General features: G+C 39.6%; 2 protein-coding genes across 4 annotated transcripts in view; both read right to left on the bottom strand.

The window, feature by feature from the left end:
- Positions 1-971, bottom strand: part of CLCN4 (chloride voltage-gated channel 4) — a 34939-nt gene extending 33968 nt beyond the window's left edge. The window contains exon 1 of the mRNA XM_065741370.1: positions 882-971. The gene's annotated coding sequence lies outside the window, so the exon portion shown is untranslated. The remainder of the gene's footprint in view (positions 1-881) is intronic.
- Positions 972-6286: 5315 nt separating this feature from the next.
- Positions 6287-19984, bottom strand: part of WWC3 (WWC family member 3) — an 88995-nt gene continuing 75297 nt past the window's right edge. Inside the window, exons 13-23 of one of the 3 annotated variants that reach the window (XM_065741360.1) lie at positions 19598-19672; positions 18628-18714; positions 15990-16182; positions 13724-13891; positions 12837-12988; positions 11990-12149; positions 11036-11200; positions 10332-10424; positions 8318-8545; positions 7527-7654; positions 6287-6519 (exon numbers count right to left, since the gene is read on the bottom strand). In XM_065741360.1, the coding sequence (XP_065597432.1) occupies positions 6453-6519; positions 7527-7654; positions 8318-8545; positions 10332-10424; positions 11036-11200; positions 11990-12149; positions 12837-12988; positions 13724-13891; positions 15990-16182; positions 18628-18714; positions 19598-19672 (1516 nt within the window). In that variant the 3' untranslated portion in view covers positions 6287-6452. Of the gene's footprint in view, positions 6520-7526; positions 7655-8317; positions 8549-10331; positions 10425-11035; positions 11201-11989; positions 12150-12836; positions 12989-13723; positions 13892-15989; positions 16183-18627; positions 18715-19597; positions 19673-19984 lie in introns of all 3 variants that reach the window. The other 2 variants (XM_065741361.1, XM_065741362.1) reach the window with 2 other exon arrangements.

The following is a 19984-nucleotide window of genomic DNA, read 5'->3' as shown; positions in this document are numbered from 1 at the left end:
CAATGCAAATAAAAAGCCAAAATACGTTAAGAAATTGAACCAGAATTAAAAACAAAGCCATGAAAGCCACACTCTACAAATATGTGTCTTTGTATGTTTGTATAGAGTGCATCCCTGTACTCCCTTTGTAGGAAAAGAAAACAGATGTTGGACTTTGCCACTGAAATACTGCTGTCCGAAAAATCCTTTCATTGGGGTTTTTTCAGCCTTTGGAGCAGCTTGTGTAATCACTGAAACCTGCTCGTCATCTCCCGTGTCCTTTCTGGAAAATTATTTCCATGTTTATGTTAGATGGCAAACGATACCTATCCTACACCACAGCAAATCATGCAGGAAACCTGTCGGACTGGGTACTTGCAAACCACGTCAGCAAAAAATTAATGAAGGAAAAGCCTCTTTCCACAAATGCATCTGCTAACCCCCTGAGCAAGTTAATCCTCATTCCTTCGTAAGCTCAGACATTTCTCTCTCTACAACAGCTCCCTTTAGGGTGAAAAAAAAAGCCCGTAGCAATGAGCCACAAAACCAGCAATGCACCAAAAACGGTACCGCTGCTCCCTCCTCTCCCTGCACAGCTGCATGATGATGGCTGCTCCTGCACACAGAGCTCAGCAGACACATGAAGGAGCCATATCAAAACGCAGGGACAGAGGGCCTTCCTCAGCTTTAAGGCTCCAGCTGGCAGCCTTTCTGCTGGAGATGTCAGCTGGAAGAGCAGCACACAGCAGCAAGCAGCCCCTGCACCTGCAAGCCCTCTGCTCGCAAGGAATCCGTTCTGCTTCCTTTTCCAGCAGGAACCCTGCCTAGCGGAGCCGGAGCTCCGGCATGGCAGCACGCAAGTATCTGGCATGCTAATTTGTTGAAGAATTAATGTCACTTACCTGCAATTCAACATCATTTAGCCCAGTCCCGAAGATTTTAAAAGCATCCTTTCTTTGGTGGTACGGCTGCAAAGCACTGATGTCATGGGGAGGAAGCAGTAACAATCATGTGACTGCATCCTTCGTCTATAGGATATCTGATAGGAGACGGCGACAGAGAGACACAGCGAGCTGTAATCCTGCAGGATTACACTGCAAGCTTCTTTATCCCTCCCTAACTATTTTTGAGCACTGCGATAGCTGGTGCTTTTCTACCCCCCTCACCTGACTGTGTGCAAATTAAGATGCATTCCTATGGACTCTGCAGCAGCACTCAGGTGTTGTAATTGTCTTCACCTTTCAGAAAGATGTAATCACAGCAGCCTGGAAGTCAGACAAACCAAATTCCACCATCCCCTGCATTTTTTTCTTTTTTCCCCATTCTCCATTTCAAGCTTATCTAGACTGACTTACCTCCATCTTCTGGGTCATAGTCAAGCTTTGCAGAACTACCACAGTGGCTTAGTCTCTAATGTTACCTTCGTTCTCATCCTGTTCACACATTAGATCACCCCACTTGCAGCCTTCTGCCTTTTCATCAGTGAAACCACTGCTGCTTCAAAGATCCTCTCCATTGTGTCAGCTTCTCTGTCCTTATTTAAAACTTCTGCTTAAATCCTGCCATCGGGTATTTCAAAACTAGAACACCATAAAATGCTTCATTCAGGACGAGGGAAATTGGCCACAAACTGATGCATAGTAAGTTCTGCACAGATGTGTGTGGGAACTTCTTCCCAGTGCAGTGACGGAGCAGTGGCACAGCTGCACAGAGAGGTGGTGGAGTCTCCTTCTCTGGAGATGTTTGAGACCCGCCTGGACGCCTACCTGTGCAACCTGGGCTAGGGAGCTGCTTTGGCAGGGGGTTGGACTCCATGATCTCTGGAGGTCCCTTCCAACCCCTACAGTTCTGTGATTCTGTGCAGGGTTATTACTGTTCTTTGAGAAGACAGCGTACAATACTACAAGGTGTACGTTTGTACCTGCACAGTGCTATGCTTTATTTTGGGACACGTACCTTACTGCTTGGTTCACCTTATCCGAAAGCTGTGCAGAGTGGTTGTACATCTAAGGGCATTCAGGGCTGTGCTTTGTATTTCCAAGCAGATGCACAGTTAGAGAGAGGAAGACCTTCTCCAGGCACACACGGTAACACACGAATGACAGAAGTCACAGGCATGGCTTTCACTAACTTCAGAGGCTGAGGAGCAAAGTTCCAGGTGGTCTTTTTGTCCCCATGTGTTTATATACTCAAGGATGCTCTAAGCAGACAGCTTGGACCAGCAAAGCAAATTGGAACACTTCACATGCTTCACCTGAAATTCCTACAACCTTCTGGAGCAAGGAGCATGCCTTCAGAAAAGATGTGATTATGCCCCTTACATAGCAGCACAAATCACATTTCTCTATCGTCCGTGCATCAGTAACAGCTGCAGACCCACTATAATCACATCAGGAAAGCGGAGAACAGTGAAAGGCCTAACTTCTTGCCTGTGTCTGTTATTTGTGCCCATTAAAAGCAAAACTAATAGGCCAATTGAGTTCCGTGCAGGAAGTTAAACACTAGGAACTTATTTTTTTTCCCTTGATCATTTATCTCCAATGTTCCTTGATCCTTGATCATCTTGTTTATGAGAGAGTGTAGGAAAAACAGCAAGCAGCAATGGATCGGTCAGACACAACCATCCATACCTGGCAACGTTTGGGTCATAAGTTACATCACAGGACACAAATATCACGTCCTAGGCACAAAATAGCCATTATATGCACTGACCAAATGAGTACAAGGTTATTCTTCCTTGACAGTCTTTTCTAAATTCCCTTATTTTCCTCACCTTCCTACAGGTGAACTCAACAAGTCTCTTGCCAAATGCATATTTCCAGTTGGATAGATTCACTGCCAAGAGGACAGAACACCAAACTCACTGTGGAAAACGTCATTCTAGAACCGAGATACACTTCCAAGAAGCTTTTAACTCCCAAGGATACTGAGATGTTCCAAGGTACGAGCAAATCCCTTCACTGACACACGGAGAGACTGCAAAAGCAGATCAATTTCATGCTTTGGTATTTTCTTCCAATCAAGCACGTCAGTCAGGTAGTCTCAGGAAAAGGGAAATAGCGTTCACACACAGTTTTGGGAACAAGCAAACAAACAAAACAGAACCGTTCTTCCTTTTGCCAGCTTGCAGCTTCTCAAGTCCCTCTGTAAATATACATTCCTTCTTCTCAAACAGCCGTTCCTCTGCTGTTAAAAAGGAGATGGGTCCAACACAAGCAGTAAAATGCCCTCCTCCCTAAAAACACAATTCAAATCTTGGTTTTGGATCCAGCTGAAAACAGATGAACTGCGTGTTCTGTGTCCAACTCCTAAATAAGCACTTGCTCTTTTTACGTAGCACTTACCTCAGAGTTTTGCAAAGTGCTCACAGGAATCACAGCAAGAAATACATGCAAGCCTTAATTCTTATATCGGAAGGTCCACACCAACGTACCCATTACAGCTTTTGTTGTTGATCCTGATGGTAGTGAGACAGTTGGTATTCCAAATGACTATTTCAAGCAGATCGTTTTAAAAATAACCTAAACTCTGTCATACCCTTAACGCCTCGCAGATACTGCACACAGAAAGGTGTCGTATGTCAGCACTTCAATTCTGACTGCGTTTCTGCAGCTCAGGGGCACAGAGAGAAACAAAAAATGGCTTTTCTGCAAATATTAAGGTGGAAAGCAGCAGTAAAGCACGGCCTAGACACGTGAATGCGTATTCTTTTGAGTGGTTTTAAACCTGGTCATAAACTGAGATACTACTGAAATAACAGTGTCGACTTATTTCAAACACCAACCTACCAAGGAAGAAATTCTGCTAGGAGAAAAAAAGAAAAGAAAAAGAAAGCAATTCAGTGTGTGGTAGAGGAGCCACTCAGGAATTTGGAATATTCAACCATGAGTTTTAGATACAGCTGTCAACCTATCGTGATCAGTCAGCACGTAGGTAAACATATCTGCCATTCTTCACGCTCTGCATCCATTTCAGGTCTTTGGTGTAACCTCTCTCCAGAATCTCTGAATTCACCAATTTCCTCCTTTTATTTGAAAACATTCACTGTTACATTAACATACAATTTCTTGATGAAATATCATAAATGCAGCGAATGTAAACCACTGAACCGATGTCTTCTTCCATGACATTAAACAAAATTCTATTTGTTTATGGCAAATTATTTTATTTTGTAGAAGAAATACTTTCAAATAATACAAAAATGACACGATCATACAGAACTGTGACAAAAACAAGAGATGAATACTGAATATGATAACTCATTACCACATCAAGACAGAACTCATTACAGTAGTCAGAATCACAGACTCACAAGAGAAACTGATGACATCTCACAGCGCTCACTGATTAAAAACACCAACGGAACCCCCAAAGAGAGAAGCCACTGGGCATCGCCCCTTCGTTATATGGTCACAGATCAGTTTAGGGTGTGAGGAAGGTTCCTATCCCAGCCCTAGCACAAGGTGGCTCTAAAGCAACCAGGCTGCCCTGGACCACATCCAGTCAAGTCCTCAAATCCCTCCATGGAGAGAGATCCCATAACTCCTCTGGGCAGCCTCTTCCAGTATTCAAACACTGTCGTGAGGACACGGTGTTACACGCAGCACGTATTTCTGGCAGCAATGCACGGTCGCTTTTGATAAATACTATGTAAGGGCCTCCACTGATCATGAGACATGGAATTCTGACCAACCGACCATTTCAAGTAGCAAGCAGTCGGAAGCTTGCTACCCCAGAGGTTTACCCAAACACTAATGATTCCTTATGTGATTTACTTATTTCTAATCTGCACAGTTTCTGAAGTACTAGTTTTAAATTAACCGTCATCGCTAATCATCTTCATGGATTAATGATTGAGATTTAACTCCCTGTACCCAATACTTCTGGCCTCAGACTGGGCAAATAGAAGCTGAAAGTTCAGCTTCACTTTCAGGTTTTCCTCACCTTTGACAAACTAACAGAATATAAGCTCTCGATGCTCACGAAGAACACTTACAGAATATTGTAACGTAGTCTCGCTGATCGCAGGTTTTCATGAGTCTGTTTAGTTTCTGACTGTTGTTGCTTTGGTTTCATGGCATAAAAATCTGGAGCCAATCTGACCTGGGCACATCCCCTTGATGAAAAGAGAGCATGATTTTCTCTCTAGGCAATTCCAGCAATTTGCAAAGTTAGTCTTGCGTTGGGCACTTCTTTTTGTGGGTAATGCATAATTAGAAAAATATGAGAAACTCTATTATAGTAGCTTAGTAAAGAAGTATTTTTACATACTTGCAGGATGCAAGGACACAAAACTGGCATTCTCGGGAATGTAGAGCGACAGTCTTTGATGACAACAAACAGATAACAGTAAAATTAACTCTTCTGGATCTCAGCTCGTCCAACCAGCAATGAGTGAGCTATGCCTTCCAGAATTATACACCGTCTTCCTGGAAAGTGCCACTGTCCAAAAGAAAGTGCCACTGTCTCACGTGCAGTAACCTCAAAGCACAGCCTTTAGAAAGAACACGCGTTTTAGCGCCCTCCCTCACTGCAGCTGCTTTCTGAACTCGGCATGTTTTCCTGAATCAGCTCCCAATCCTTAAACTGTGGAAACTGCTACATCCCCTTAGCAGTTTTTCCGCTGCTAGCTCACAGAGCTCTCTTAACTCCCTTTCCCTTCAACAGCAAAACAAAGATCTGTCGCCCTTTTCCTTCCTCCGTTTAACTTGAGAATCTAGTTAAGAATATAAAGATATTTCAGAGACAACCACGATGAAGACATTCTATGAGTGCACAGTAAGAACATGCAAACGAATTCTGCAGTGTTTAACGTCACTTCTAATCGGTGTTAAACACACGGCAGGTGATAATATTTTGCTATGACACAGACAGTGCTAAAGGATACAATGTACGTAATAAGCTACAGATAATAAAGCTGAAAAAAGTGACAATTTCAGAACATAGTATTTTCATTTCAGGTATCAGAAACAAAACCAGCTCAATGGTTCCATTCTACTGCATGACAAATACTGAAGAACAAAATTTCAGTCTTAAAATACATCTTAAAGTAGGTATTTTCCTTCAAGGAAAAAAAGGCACTATAAATAAATTACACTACAGTGAATTTGCCTGAACTCACTTTGTTTCTGTCTTCCAGCCTTTAAGTCAAATAAAACAGCATAAAAACTGTACACGCTCTTAACGGGATAGTCGATCTTTTATAAAATAAGTTGTCTTCAGAGATGTCAATTTCACAACAAGGAAAAACCAAGCCTTGTTGCAGTCGCTATTATAAAATATAGATATGTATATATATTTATATATATGTTTTTGTTTACTTTCACTTTTTTTCCTTTTTTTATTTTTTACAAAACGTGTATATTAGCTTTTGCACTTTTTTTTTTGTTTTTGTTTTTTTAAAGAAACTTGGCTAATCTAATAACTTCATTAAAATAAAAGCGATAAATACTTCATGTTTACAATGCAACATGTCATACATCATCAGCTGGCAGAGGAGGTATGTTAATCCTTGGTCTTGTGAAAAATGCTATCTTCTCTCTGCGATCAAAGAAGACAGAAAGGAAATCAGATGTACATTCTATTTTTCCCACCCCCTTGCAATAACCATTTCTTTACTCCGGCTGATGGGTGTTTCTTACTTCTTCCACACTGACCTGAGGGCTTACTTGAGTATAAGGAACTCAATAAAACCCTCACTGTGTACTTTTAGAAGCACTCCCCTGAACACAATTAGTATTTCTGAAATCTAGGTGGAAGCCTCATAGAACTTATCGGACATAATTATAGTTCACTCTAAAAAGGTTTCATAGGATATCACAGCACATAAGTCCTCTTCACCCACGACATTTTCCAATACCACCTACAACAACTGCAACAAAGACAGCATTAGGATTCATCGTGCTTCCCTATTAGGTGAGCAGCACACGCTGTAAAATAACTGTAGTAAGAAATGGGTGTGTACACATAAGGTACAAGAATTTATACAATCAAATTATCCTTTGCTTCAATTACTGCATCTACCTCATTTTTTATCGATTTCCTGTATCATTTTATAAGCACAAAAATTCAGTCATTACCAGAAATGTACAATGTAAAAACAACCCTAAAATTTCCATTCCTCTTAATTCCTCTCCACATCGGTGAGGAAGACCTTCCCCTTTCCATTTTTAGGGAAGCAGTCTCTAGTGATGTATATGCATGACACAAAACAAACGATTTAGGCCACAGGCGAGCGCTGAAGCCATGAGAAATCATCTGAATTTAACAATAGCTAGGCCAAACTGAATCACCCAAGGTATGCTGCGTGCACTTGAAGACTACTTTTCTCCTCACGTGTTTTAGAGCCGTTACATTGCAATTTTATCTCAACTTTGTCTCTCTGTGCCACAAATAATTCATAGGTGATGTCATGTGTTCAAATCACAATGTGGCCAGAAATGAATGGCTATCCTCAAGGCACACAAAATTTGAGCTAGCTGCTTTAGAGAGCTTTAACTTCTGTTGTGAACTGCTGCTAAGTTATTTCGGCGCACTTTATCACTCACCTAAAAGTCTGCACCTGAATAGGCTCCTTCTGGTTTTGCCCACGCAACTGGTATATTTCTTTTGATGCTTTCTTTAGCATCTTTTCAGCTGCTTGCTCCTGGTGATGTTCAAATTTGGTCTGTCGTGTCTGAAAACGAGACAAAGAACATAATCCTAATAATTACAATGCAAATAAATAAAGATACTCAGGTTAACGTGGAGGACTGTTTCTACTCATCACAATAAAACCACACCACTGTATTGTCTGAAACAGTTGAACATCTAAGAACTATAAATGCAAGAGACGAACAGTACTATTTAACATCTTAGTGTTCTTCTCAAAGGCACGCATCAAATTCATAAAATCTACTGCATGTTGCTCTCTCAAGTAAGACCTCAAAATGAAGCTAGGCTCACTCTGTTTCTGGTAACCAACAGTAATTTCGTTTGCTGTGTTTTGTCACTTTTTGCATATATTTCTTTCCCAAAGAAGAGGAAAAATACTTAAGGAGCATTTCAAATACTTCTAAAAAGTGAAATGCCAATTAGCAGAACTTCTTTTAGTACTAAAAGTGTTACAATTCCAGTCATAAAATAGCTCAAAGAAGGTGACATTCTCCAGTAATTGCCTCCAAACAAATACACAGTTGGGTAACAATCAAGGCAATCATTTTTGATGTGATAACTTCGAGAACATAGAAGCAACATGAATTATTTGCATTTCTGTAGTAAGTAAGTAAGTAAATAAATAAGCCACTTTTGAAATGAAAAGTTTCCACACAAGCTGAGTGCTCGCTTCACATTAGCTTACCTGCCTCTCTGCTTCCTTCAACAAATTTCGGAATCGCTCATCCCGAAGGACCCAGTGGGGCAGATCTGTCTGCCCCCTGAGTTGGGCATCTTCCAGACGCTGTCTCAACTCCCTTAAGACACATATCTCCTCGTTCAGCTGTCTCTGTCTGGTTCTGGATGCCTGGAGATCCAGCTCCAGGTCTAAGGATGTCCTTGCCATAAGCTCAGCCAAAGATGATCTGCAGGACTGCTGAGTTATTAGGATACAAATACAATGCACAGTACGTTATTCCCAACATGGTGCACTGGCATATTTTTAGGTACATAGCATATGTACAGAAAGTTTTTCTTGATGCAAAGGTTTGGAGAGATCATTTATACCCCACAGTGAAATAATAACTAGCTGTTAAGGGTTTTTTCCATACAATAAATTTATTCAATTAATGGTTTTTTACTACATTCTTTTCTAGTCTACTTTTGGCTTATAAATATTTAACTAACTTAACTTTACAGACTACACTCTTAAGTAATGAAGATAAGCAAGGTATATAATATGAAAAACTCATAACTGAATTAACAATACTAGAAAACAACGCACTGAGCAACAGATTCACCTTAAAGGAATTTATTCAATATTAGTTTTAAGATACATTCTGAATCAAAATGGAAAGCATCACTGTCTACCTACACATACCAGCAAGAAATTATTATCTGCTTACCAGGCTAAACTGCAAGCCATTTATCAACATCATATTAACTTCCTACACACCCTTCTCTACCCACTTGCTTTGCACGGTGGGTGGAGAAAAAAAGAACTTAATCTATTAAAATCATTGAATGGCATGAGTTAGAAGGGACCTCAAAGTCCACCAAGCTCCAACTCCCTGCTGTGGGGCAGGCCTGCCACCCACCAGCTCAAGCTGCCAAGGGCCTCATCCAACCTGTCCTTCAGCGCCTGCAACTGGTGCCAGTACCTTACCAGACTTCTGAGTAGAGTATTTCCTCCTAATGTCTAATCTATACCTCTTCTTTTAGTTTAAGACCATTCCCCCTTGACCTACTGCTATCAGATCATGTAAAAAATAAAAATAAGAAATAAAAAAAAGCTTCTAAGCTCCCTTCAACTATAGGAAGGCTGCAATGAAGACTCCCTGGGGTCTTCTCTTCTGGAGGTTGAAGAAGCCCAGCTCCATCAGCCTTTCTTCAAAGAAGAGGTGCTCCAGCCTTCTGAGCATCCTTTGTGCCTCTCCCCTGGACCCACTCCAACATCTCCTCATTCTTCCTATACTGGGGCCCTCAGACCTGGGTGCAGTATTTAAGGTGGGGCCTCATGAGGACAGAGTAGAGAAGGACATTCAGCTCCCTCTCCCTGCTGACCATCCCTCCTCCGACGCAGCCCAGGATACAATTAGCTTTCCAGGCTGCAAATGCACACTGTTGGCCCACATCAAGCTTTTCATCCACCAGAACTCCCAAGTCCTCTTCAGTACTGCTCTCCCAGTCTGAATACATTTCTGGGATTGCCCCAACCCAAGTGCAATACCTTGCACTTGGCCTTGTTAGAATTCACTGAGTTCTCATGGGGCTGCTTTTCAAGCCTGTCCCGATCCCCTTAGTTCCTAAAGCCTCACATACAACTGTGTGGAAGGCTGCATGGGAGGGGTGCAGGATGTTTCCCGTCATTCACACGTACTTCTGTGGGCCTGCACTCTGTATCATAAACTAGACTTTAAAAATGTAAGAAAGTTTACTCCTAAATCAATACAAACCTAGTGCCAGTTAAAACTAGTTTTTGCCTGCCACACCTTGTCTTTTCCTCAACGACTATTCACAATATTCTATTTCCCTACGTCTGCTTTTCAGATTAAAACCAAACAAACCACCAAAACAAACAGAAAACAACCTTCCCACTACTGATTACATCACAGAAGACTTGCGTATTTCCTAGAATGTATATGTAAAACATCTCAAGCTTAGGTGTAGAAGTGCCACTGTTACCACAACTTCAGTGAAAACCCATTTCCCAGCCATACCTGCTTATACCGAAGAGTACGCCTCTCCAATGTGTTCCGGACAAACGGTGATTTCCTTGGCAGAGTTGAGCTGTCACTGTCACTGCGATACAGCTGAGGAGAAAAGATGTTGAAAATAAAGCTTGCTAACATCTACATTCAGAAATCATGATTTTTTTTTCCTAGGTTTTATTTAAAGACCATATGTAATAGAGCTCATATTGAAAATGTAAAGCTTTCTGCAGGCACACAGTGTACAACGTATTTAACAGGGCAAAAACAAGGAAATTCTTGGCTTAAAAATCACTATGGTGTTTCCAAACTCAAGCTCTCTAAAACTTAGGAAAGATTACAACTAAGGTTATGTGCACTCTACCAATATAACAAAATCAATACTGGTACAGCGGTCTGCAGTACTGAGAAACAACTCCGTAAAAACCAATCACCAGCTCAGCATCTCAGGTTGCCGGGTAAAGGAGCCTAAGAGTAAAGTTATAGTGGGCTCTTAGATTTTAGTAGAAATAAATTCAGGTATAAACTCTTAACGTGATCAAGAACCAAGGGACTTTTTTCCTCCCATCTCAGTGTTTGTAATCAATGAAACATTATTCATTAGTATCAAAAAGTAGCATATGCAATTTGAGTTTTAAGAAGAAATTATCGAAACCACACAAAATGCTCCTGTGAAGGCACCTCCTCCTGTCTTGTTCTTAAGGTTTACTCACTCTGCAAACGTATTGACTTCGTGCTCCAGGTGAGAAGGTCTGGGAGCGAACAATTGTGCTGCTGCGAACAAAAGCAGAACCCCGTGGCCTGTGGCTAGTTCTCTCTTTTGGAAGGACAGCAACTTCTTCAGGAAACAGATCCTCAGTATTAGTTTCCTTATCCACCTACAATTACAATGGAGGAATTCTTAAGTTTTTAACTTATTTTCGTCTGTTTTTTCATCTGTCTCTATTTCAACCACATCAAAGTGAACTATTTGCCTTGTTAGCTAAGCTAAAGTTGTAACGAGCCCTGAGAATAGAGAACGAAGCACCTCATTTTTAGTCATTTTAAAAATTAGGTCATTCAAAATTATAAGATCACTTTTCAGAAGCCTTTCCTGGAACAATAAAAATCATAAGATGCCGTTACAACATGAATCATGGTTGCAGAGCACAAAGATTGCATTCACTGCTAACGACTGGGCATTAACCAGCTACCACCTGAACTCCCAGCCTCAGCAGAAAGAGAAAACTATGCCACATTTCAAAAAGCAAGGTGATTCTGAAGCAAGAGTCTACCTAAAAACTTCAGGAACAAAAACCAAGGGAAAAAAACTCAATAAAACAGAACTAAAAGATTGCTTGAAATGATGACACAAGAACACTAAGATATTTGGAAACACAGAAAAGATGCTACTCAATCAAAGCATGCAAACTTTAAGATAATCCATTCCTGTTTAGGAAGTAGGAGCATCCCTAAAGGTAGCCCAAACAGCTTATGTTCCTTTACACTTCAATCAAACTGTTGATTTCAGCTTGTCAGGATTATTTTCCATGTCTTGTATCTTGAATACAAAAGATTTAAAATATTTCTGTTTCAGCACATTGCTATGAAGATCTCAGTTGCATTTCTTTCAACACCAGAACAGCAATACAGCTGCAGTACAGCACCACAGTGCTTTCTCTCATTACCTTTATGGGTGGAGGCTGGATTTTTCCAGAACTGTACTGGCCTGCTTGAGTTGCAAACATGTGTCCAGCTAATGAATCCCCGCAAAATGGCTCCGGATAAGGAGGGCTAGTCTGGGTGCAATTACTGCATCCACTGTCAACAGATTCTGCTTGCCAACTCCTGAAGTCAGAACATGACAAGGATTTTGTAGGTATTAAAAAACCAATCAAAAAACCCACTCATGGAGTTATGAATAACAGTTGTACATTTCATTATCCTGGTCAGTTAATCAATTAAGAATATTTCTGCAATAGAAATACAGAATTTAATACTTGTGTTTCTGTAGATGCACAGATAAATGCATGAATTTCATGGCAAAAAAATCAGCTTCCTTATTTTCTCCAAGTATATGTTCTGGTTTTTGTAAGAAAACTAGCAAAAAGAAAAGCACAACTCATGTAACAAAAGAGAAGTATTATTAATAATGAATTAAGAGCAGTATGGCGTATTCCCTCTGCAAGCACTGCAATGCATATTTTTTCCATGTGACTATATGTATATATTAATTTTTTTAAAGTACAGTGCCATTGTCAAGTCATTACAAATTGCCTCCCTAACAGGCTTTTTCTTGATTCAAAAGAAATGTTTTCCCTCTCCCCAAATTCCAAGTGCTATAAACTGAGCCAGCTATTCAGATGAGGCATTTCCCTGTTCGCAAATCATCACACGTTAGAAGAATTTTATTCCCACAGCAGTAACAGGAAGCAGATCTCACAATAGGGATCTGCTGCTTCATCCTGTTGTACTTCAGATCATCACTGCAGCGCAAATATTATTCAGCTGTGAATTAGGTACTACTATTTTTACCTTTCTGATATGGCTTCTGCCTGGTCTTCCTTCCTCTCCATCTCCAGGATTTCCTCCTCAGTGTACTCCAGTTTCACTCTCTCTTCTGCCAGCTCTCTCTCAACTGCTTCCAGTTGGGCAGTTGTCCTAGCTAACAGGGCTGTCACTGCATCCTGGAAGGTAAACCAGACCTCAGACAAACCTGTTTGAACAAGCTCTTGTATTTAATGTATGTTATTCAGAGAAAAACAACAGAAAAACACAATCACTGTATATTCCTATTAAATAGTACTACTAATAAATAAAATAAAATAAAAAAGCTGTCCTGAATGAAAATGATCAAGAAATATTTGGTGCTCCATTAATGCAATTTCTCATGCCAAAAGCAAACACTTCACAGCTGCACCGAGCAGCAGTTCACAAGCTAAAAAGATCAGTCAAAACCATTTGTGGACTGGGAGACTTTATCTCACTGGGGAAGCAGCATCCAGCAAGTTAGATCAAAGTTCATCTCTGGAGGTCACCTGATCTGACATCCTGCTCTAAGGAAGAATAGCTTTAGAGTCACACCAGGTTGCTCAGTGCCAAAATGCTGACAAATCCCATGGATGGAAATCACACCGCCCTTCTTGGCAGCCTCTTCCCATACAGTGGCAGACTTTTTGTAACGAGTTTTAGTGAGTTGAACTGGATGTGTGCATACCAAAATACACACAGTGTTTTTCAAGGTCATGTTCAGACATGACCTAGCTTTTAATTACTCTTTTAAAATTCAGTTCTTGCCACAAGAGCTAAATTAATATATCCGCTTCTCTGCACCTTGCAAACAAACTGCACCCGAGATAAGATCACAAGCAAACACCCATCAGGTCAAATCAAGTAGAGAAATGATTTTTTCAGAGCCATACTGATTTAAGTGTGGTTACATTTCCAGAAGACCGGGGAATACTTTCTTCACACTGGTTTTTGTTCTTTGGTCTCTGGGGATCCGAACCAGTGAAGATTTGAACAGAATACCAGTGAAGTTGCATCTCTCCAGAACTCTCCAAATCACTCAAGTTTATCTGAGCAATGCCCTGTAAGCAATAAAAAGCATTCACTACCGTAAGACAAACACACACAGAAGAACAGACACTTTATTATTCAATGAGTGCTCTATTTATGGTGCAAAAAAAAAGAAGCTTTATCATAAACTAATAGAGTTGTTTTGTTTTTTTAAGTAAGAGACACTTTTGTTCTGTTTTATTATGTCTAAGGTACTGAATTTCTTGCCTCCTGCTTACTATCAGAAAGGATAAGAGTGGATATTATATTATTTTTAAATTGAAAAATAAAATTATACTGCAGTTGATTCAAGTATGACTGTAACAGTCCTTAATAGTTTAAAAGCTCAAAATTGATTTCTGCAGTTGCTTTAATCGGCATTAATGGCATTGTTAGCTTATCTTAAAATATGTTACCAGACAAAGATATTTCTGAGGAAACTACACTGACACTATGAAAGAGAAAAAAATATATATATCCTACCAGCATAGTTTGAAAGCCTAGCGTTTTTTTCTAGTTCAGTAATGGCAGTTAGTATAAAAGCATCCTAAATTTAAATGCTCTTGTGTCAATATAAAATTGCCTTACATTAAAATGGCTACTTAGCTTAGAGGAACACTGTATAGCAGTATAAAATGTTTACTACCAATATATCTAGCCCATTCTTGAGATGCTTTCTCTTTAATTAGGTTGCAGTAGTAACAACAACAAAACATCCTGCTGCAGAGGATGAACCTTCCCACCAATATCCCATTACATGTTGCTGCTGTGTGACAGATGGCAGCAGAGGGGCAAAATGACACAATGGCATCTGACATGGAAGTGCAGATGAAGCAAAGGGGTGTCACTGAATTCCTTCATAATGAAGAAATGGCGCCCACTGACATTCAGTGACACTTACTGAATGTTTATGGAGACCAAACAGTGGATGTGAGCACAGTGAGGAGCAGGTGGTGGTTTCAGCAGTGGCGACAGTGGGTCACCTCTGCTGGTGCAGATTCTTATGAGCATAGCATGGGGGCTCTTATTCACCATGGGTGAAAACGCATAGCTCATGGTAGTGGCTGAAAAACACTGCTTTATATCTGAGAATCTGCTCTATCTGTTGCAGTTTCCATGGAAATAAATAGGAAGCATTCATTACTTTTGAAGCAACTTATATATATGCAGCCCAAGACTTAACTAACATGGCTCAGGCAAACCAGAAGATTGGACACCCACGATCTAGGTTTTCAAAGCAGACTAATAAACACAGATTCTTGACCAGATTTGCTCAAATAAACGTCTCATATCCACTGTTTAACAGGACACTGCACTGCCTGTATCTCTTAACTATGTCTAGGGGCTTAAAAAAAGTTAATCAACCCTTTCAAATCCTTCAGTGAAATGACAGCCCACTGACTTCAAAACATTCAAAGAAGATTCATTTGAGCACGTCCACATGCGAAAATAATTACATGAAATTAACTTGATCGATGTAATGCCTATTACACAGTGATGACTGATTTATGTTTGTTATCTTCTTATTAGGAAGCTGTTTTGCAGATACTGATTCACTGTGCCATGCAGAAAGGTAAGTCCTGAGCAGATTATACTTTGAAAACAGTCAGGTGAAGTCTCTGGGGAGAAGTTACAGCATATTTCTCTCACACCAATATTTAGCCACTGAACATTTTTCAGTTTTCCCCAAAGCACATATCTGTAGGAAATGTATTATATTAAAAAACAAAACCAACACTTCCCAGTCTTCTAAATCCCATAGCAATGAATATAGGTATTATATCAATTTTAAATACGGTTCTGCAGTGTAACAGATATATTAACTGTTTTATTAATAGTATGGATAACAGTACTTTCAGTGCTGCTTAAAATACTCCAACTGTAAGCTGCTAGTACTACTGCTAATTACTTCTAAATCTTTATGTAGTATAGAATGGACATTCTTTGAGAGGTTGTCTTGTATTTCTATAACACTACCATAACTGCATGTGAACAAAGAGCCACGATTACTCCAAACCCAAAACTTTACACGTTACCATACAATTCCAGCAGCAGTTCCTATGAAAAATAAAGTCTCCACACATTGATCGATCCCATATCACAAGACTTAAAAGAAAGAGGTCCACTTACCAATAGCTCTTCTTGTTGCTGATGGTCAACCGAGCAGATGTACAGCTGAAGTGATTTCAATTTCAAAACACTTGAATGCACAGGGATGCGGAAAACTTCATTAAATATTAGTGGAGTTTGGAATTCCAAAGCTCTAGAGCAGTAAGTGGTTGGTGTGCCTGACTCAAGTGGTGGCAAATAAACTCTCACGTGACTAGGAAGAGCAAAATAGACAAAAAGCACAGTTCAGACAAAGAAAGCTGTTTGCAGGTAGTTTACATTTCTGAAAATCAAGCTACACAAAAACACCTGTGTAACTTCTGTATTAAGAACCTGCTTTGGGATCTCTGTTACAGGGATTCACTCTGCATTCTGAACATAGGAAAAGAGCAAAGCTCATTTGGAAAACATATCTTTCTCTAAAACCAACGTTTTTCTAACTTGGTGCTCAAGCACAGTCACCAAATGCCACTTGAGATGTCCTGAGGTATCTAAGGCATCTACACAGGGCTAGTAAATATGACATAAGATCTATGGGAGAGTTACAGCATTCCTGAAAAACAGCAGCTGGAGGCCAGGTGCTGTGCCATGATGTTTCAAGTGGAAACATATATCTATGCTTAAGCAATTGAATTGCTCCTCTCTTTCTTCTCTCCATCCACTACACATACCTTTCCTCCTTCCCCAGCCAAGAAATTCAGCACGGAACAGCAACAAATAAAACCCACATTACAACCATTTGCCACCTTAAAAAAAAAAGTATGTTTACATATCTGATACCATCTCATTTTAGACTCCGTAACAAAATCAATGTCTGCACCTACTTCATTCTGACAGAAGGCAACACACCTACTTAAAAAAGTGTTTGTTTTCTCCTCGCTCTGACTGCCTGTCCAGCCCTTCCAATACTACATTTCATGCCATACCTTCCTTTGTGCCTGTAAAAAGGTTCATACAACTTCATTATGAACCAGATTAGAAACCTCACCTGGGTTTGCAAGCTAACCTAGAAAAAAAAAAAAGCTCGCAGATTAAAAAAAAATCCAGCTCAGAGCCTCATTCTGATCAACTACACCACTGCATGAACTCCTATACCAAGACAAGAGGGGGTGACACTGGCAGACAACGGTTAGAGGACAATTTATACAACTACAGTGGAACTGCACAGCTGGAGAATGGAGCTCCAGTGAAGCTAAACTGGCTCATGTCATAAAAAGGAAGTGATCCAACTCAGCTCACCACTTCCTGACAGTAACCTCCCACTGCTCCCCCCAGCAATCCAGTCTCAATCAACAAACAGATGCATGGAGGAGCTTGTTGAAGTGGCTAAAAAGCTTTGGGTCTTGTCAAGATCAACTGCTGTTTTTTCTGTGGCTCGTCAAATCAATAGATTTATACTGCAGACACACAATTTCTAGATTCTTGCCCAAGTGGATAACTGAGAAGGGTGGGGAACAGAGCTGCTTTTTTTAGTGCCATTTAAATGCCTGATGGCCTTGATGACAATGTCCAACAAACCCTCTGGAATCATTAATTTCTTTCGTGACTACATTTGATTTTCTTCAGATGACATTTATTTCCTTTTCTAATCATGAGGCAACATGGTTGAGTACTACTCAATATTTTTTCCCCTCAGCATGCCCTTGTGCTCATACTGAGAAAAAAGAACTGCCAGTAGTGCACTGACCTACATGCAAAATTTCCACTAGAGGTTAGCAGCATTTGCAAAGTCAAGCTTTCTGAACAAGACCAAATCACTCAGGGAGACAGATGTCAATTTAATAACTCCCCGTCAATGACCTATTTTACAATAAAACAATACCATCGTAACTCAATTTTCCACAGTTTTCAAGCAGCTTTTCCCAGAAATAAAGATCCACTATTTTCATACTTCTCTAAAATACATTAAGACACACAACAATAAATAGAACTGTGTTTTACGGCAACATTGCTGCGATTTAAAAAAATGCTTATTAAAATAAATTAAGTAATGCTCTCTGTGATATGGAATTTGATGTGATAGAACATGCATCTAGAAGTTAAACAAAAAATAAATTGATAAATACTGATTCTCAGATAACACTGGTGTTCCAATTACTTCCAGGAAAACTGTCAGGGCTACAAAAACCTTTTAGAGGTCTTATATTTTGCATTTATTTAACTATTTACCTATTTAACTATTTTTTCCAGGAAAAAAGCAAGGTCTCTCTATTACTACGTACTACAGATGTTACCTTAGGAATTTAAGAAAATTACATTAAGCTTACCCTGAGATATATCACAAATAGACTGTAGATAAGTTTTATAGGAAATAATGTATCTAGAATACTGCAAATATTTTACTTTTTTTTTTTTTTTTTGTATTCAGAAGTCATGAGGCAACACAATAACTCATGTCCTTGAACAATCTTTCTTGTACATAATAAATACAGTAAAGCATGTGGTCTTTGGAAACTATATTTGCTACCTCACCATTAGGACATAGGCTCCATAAAAAGGATGCTTTGTGTCCACTGAACTATCCCTTTCCCCGTGTGCATTAAGATATGCCATATTCTTCTTGAGTAATAGCTTAATTTTGCACAAAGGCAAACAAACTGTAGCACTTAAGACTGTAGCAGAAGAGAAGCAATGGTCTTTTGGTAAAATGTAAGCTTACATTTTGCAGTTTTCCTTAACAACTAGACTAGTGAAGTTCTTCAGCTGTAGAACATGGACTAAGAGACATTCACTTCCACTGTCGTGCCTGAAAAATAAATTTCCCATGTTAGTTACCAAACATCAATATATTCCTTAAGAAATAGAGATGAAAAAGATTATGAGGATTTAAGAATACAAAAACACTTTTTTCAGTCAAACGAATTACTTAAACAAATCAAAAGCTAAAATCATTTAAGGGTACCACACTCATTACCTATACTAACCTAAAGTTATCAGAACTATGAGAATGTAATGTTATTCAGGTGAAAAAGAACACAACCCAGAGCGACCCTTGATAGTGCACCAGTTTTATAAAATGTTTCTTGTTTTAAATGCTTACACCACAAGCACGTGTGAGTGATCTAACAGTTACGTTAGACAACTGAGTCTGCATTATTTTCATGGATTACTGAAAATGTAAAAAAAAAAAAATAATAATAATAATCTTATCTTCTGCAACAGCATGAGTTTTGAGATAGTACTATCACAGCTGGTTGAAACGTGAAAATTCCAAGTCCTGGGGATCCGCAGGGCTAGGGAGGATTCTGGAAGGCATCCCATCTTGCACTGTTTCTCCCACACTACTTGCACAATGAACAATAGCTTGACCTAAGCACAGCGTTTCAGAGGTGCACTTAGGAGCCTTATTTATATTTGACTCTTCAGATGCGATTTTCCTAAGGTAATCATCTTTTCTCTGGCATACAAATAATCAGATCTCATACACCTAGACACATCCCTACATCCACGCTCACACTAATGCCCCAGACAGTGGAAACATTACTGAAAGAAGTAACTAAAGCCCCTTCATTAGCCAACACTACAAGGAAACCAAATGAACAGTGGTTGCCCCAGCAGAAAGCAGCACGTTGACAATTGTGTCCAACCACTTTGGCATTCAGTTCATAAAGAGGAATAGCACTACTTACAGAAATCCAACATGTATTTGCAGTTCTTCATTACTGGCAATGTCACCATAAACAGGCTCTTCCATATCTTCATTCCTGCACAAACAGAAAGTACTGTAAACTACATACTGATCTATGACGTTAAAACACAATGAAATGAACATTTGTTTCATGATTTGTGGATATAAGCAACCGTTAAGTAATACAGGGAGAGTCTGAGACATTTAAGAAGAACACAGAACAGAAACAGTAATTCATACTCTAAAAAAGGACGTTTTTAGAATAATTCTTTTGAGATATTTATGCTAGTTTTGTATTTGTTCTATTTTCCATTTCTCTACAGAATATATTCTCTACAAATCAAAATTTTATCTTCTTCCCGGTGACTTTTTACTGTGTTATAACAAC

Source organism: Cyrtonyx montezumae, unplaced genomic scaffold (assembly GCF_038088225.1).
Source record: "Cyrtonyx montezumae isolate F1298 unplaced genomic scaffold, pur_monq_1.0 scaffold_3, whole genome shotgun sequence".
Lineage (NCBI taxonomy): Eukaryota > Metazoa > Chordata > Aves > Galliformes > Odontophoridae > Cyrtonyx > Cyrtonyx montezumae.
This window is presented reverse-complemented; position numbering and strand designations above follow the sequence as displayed.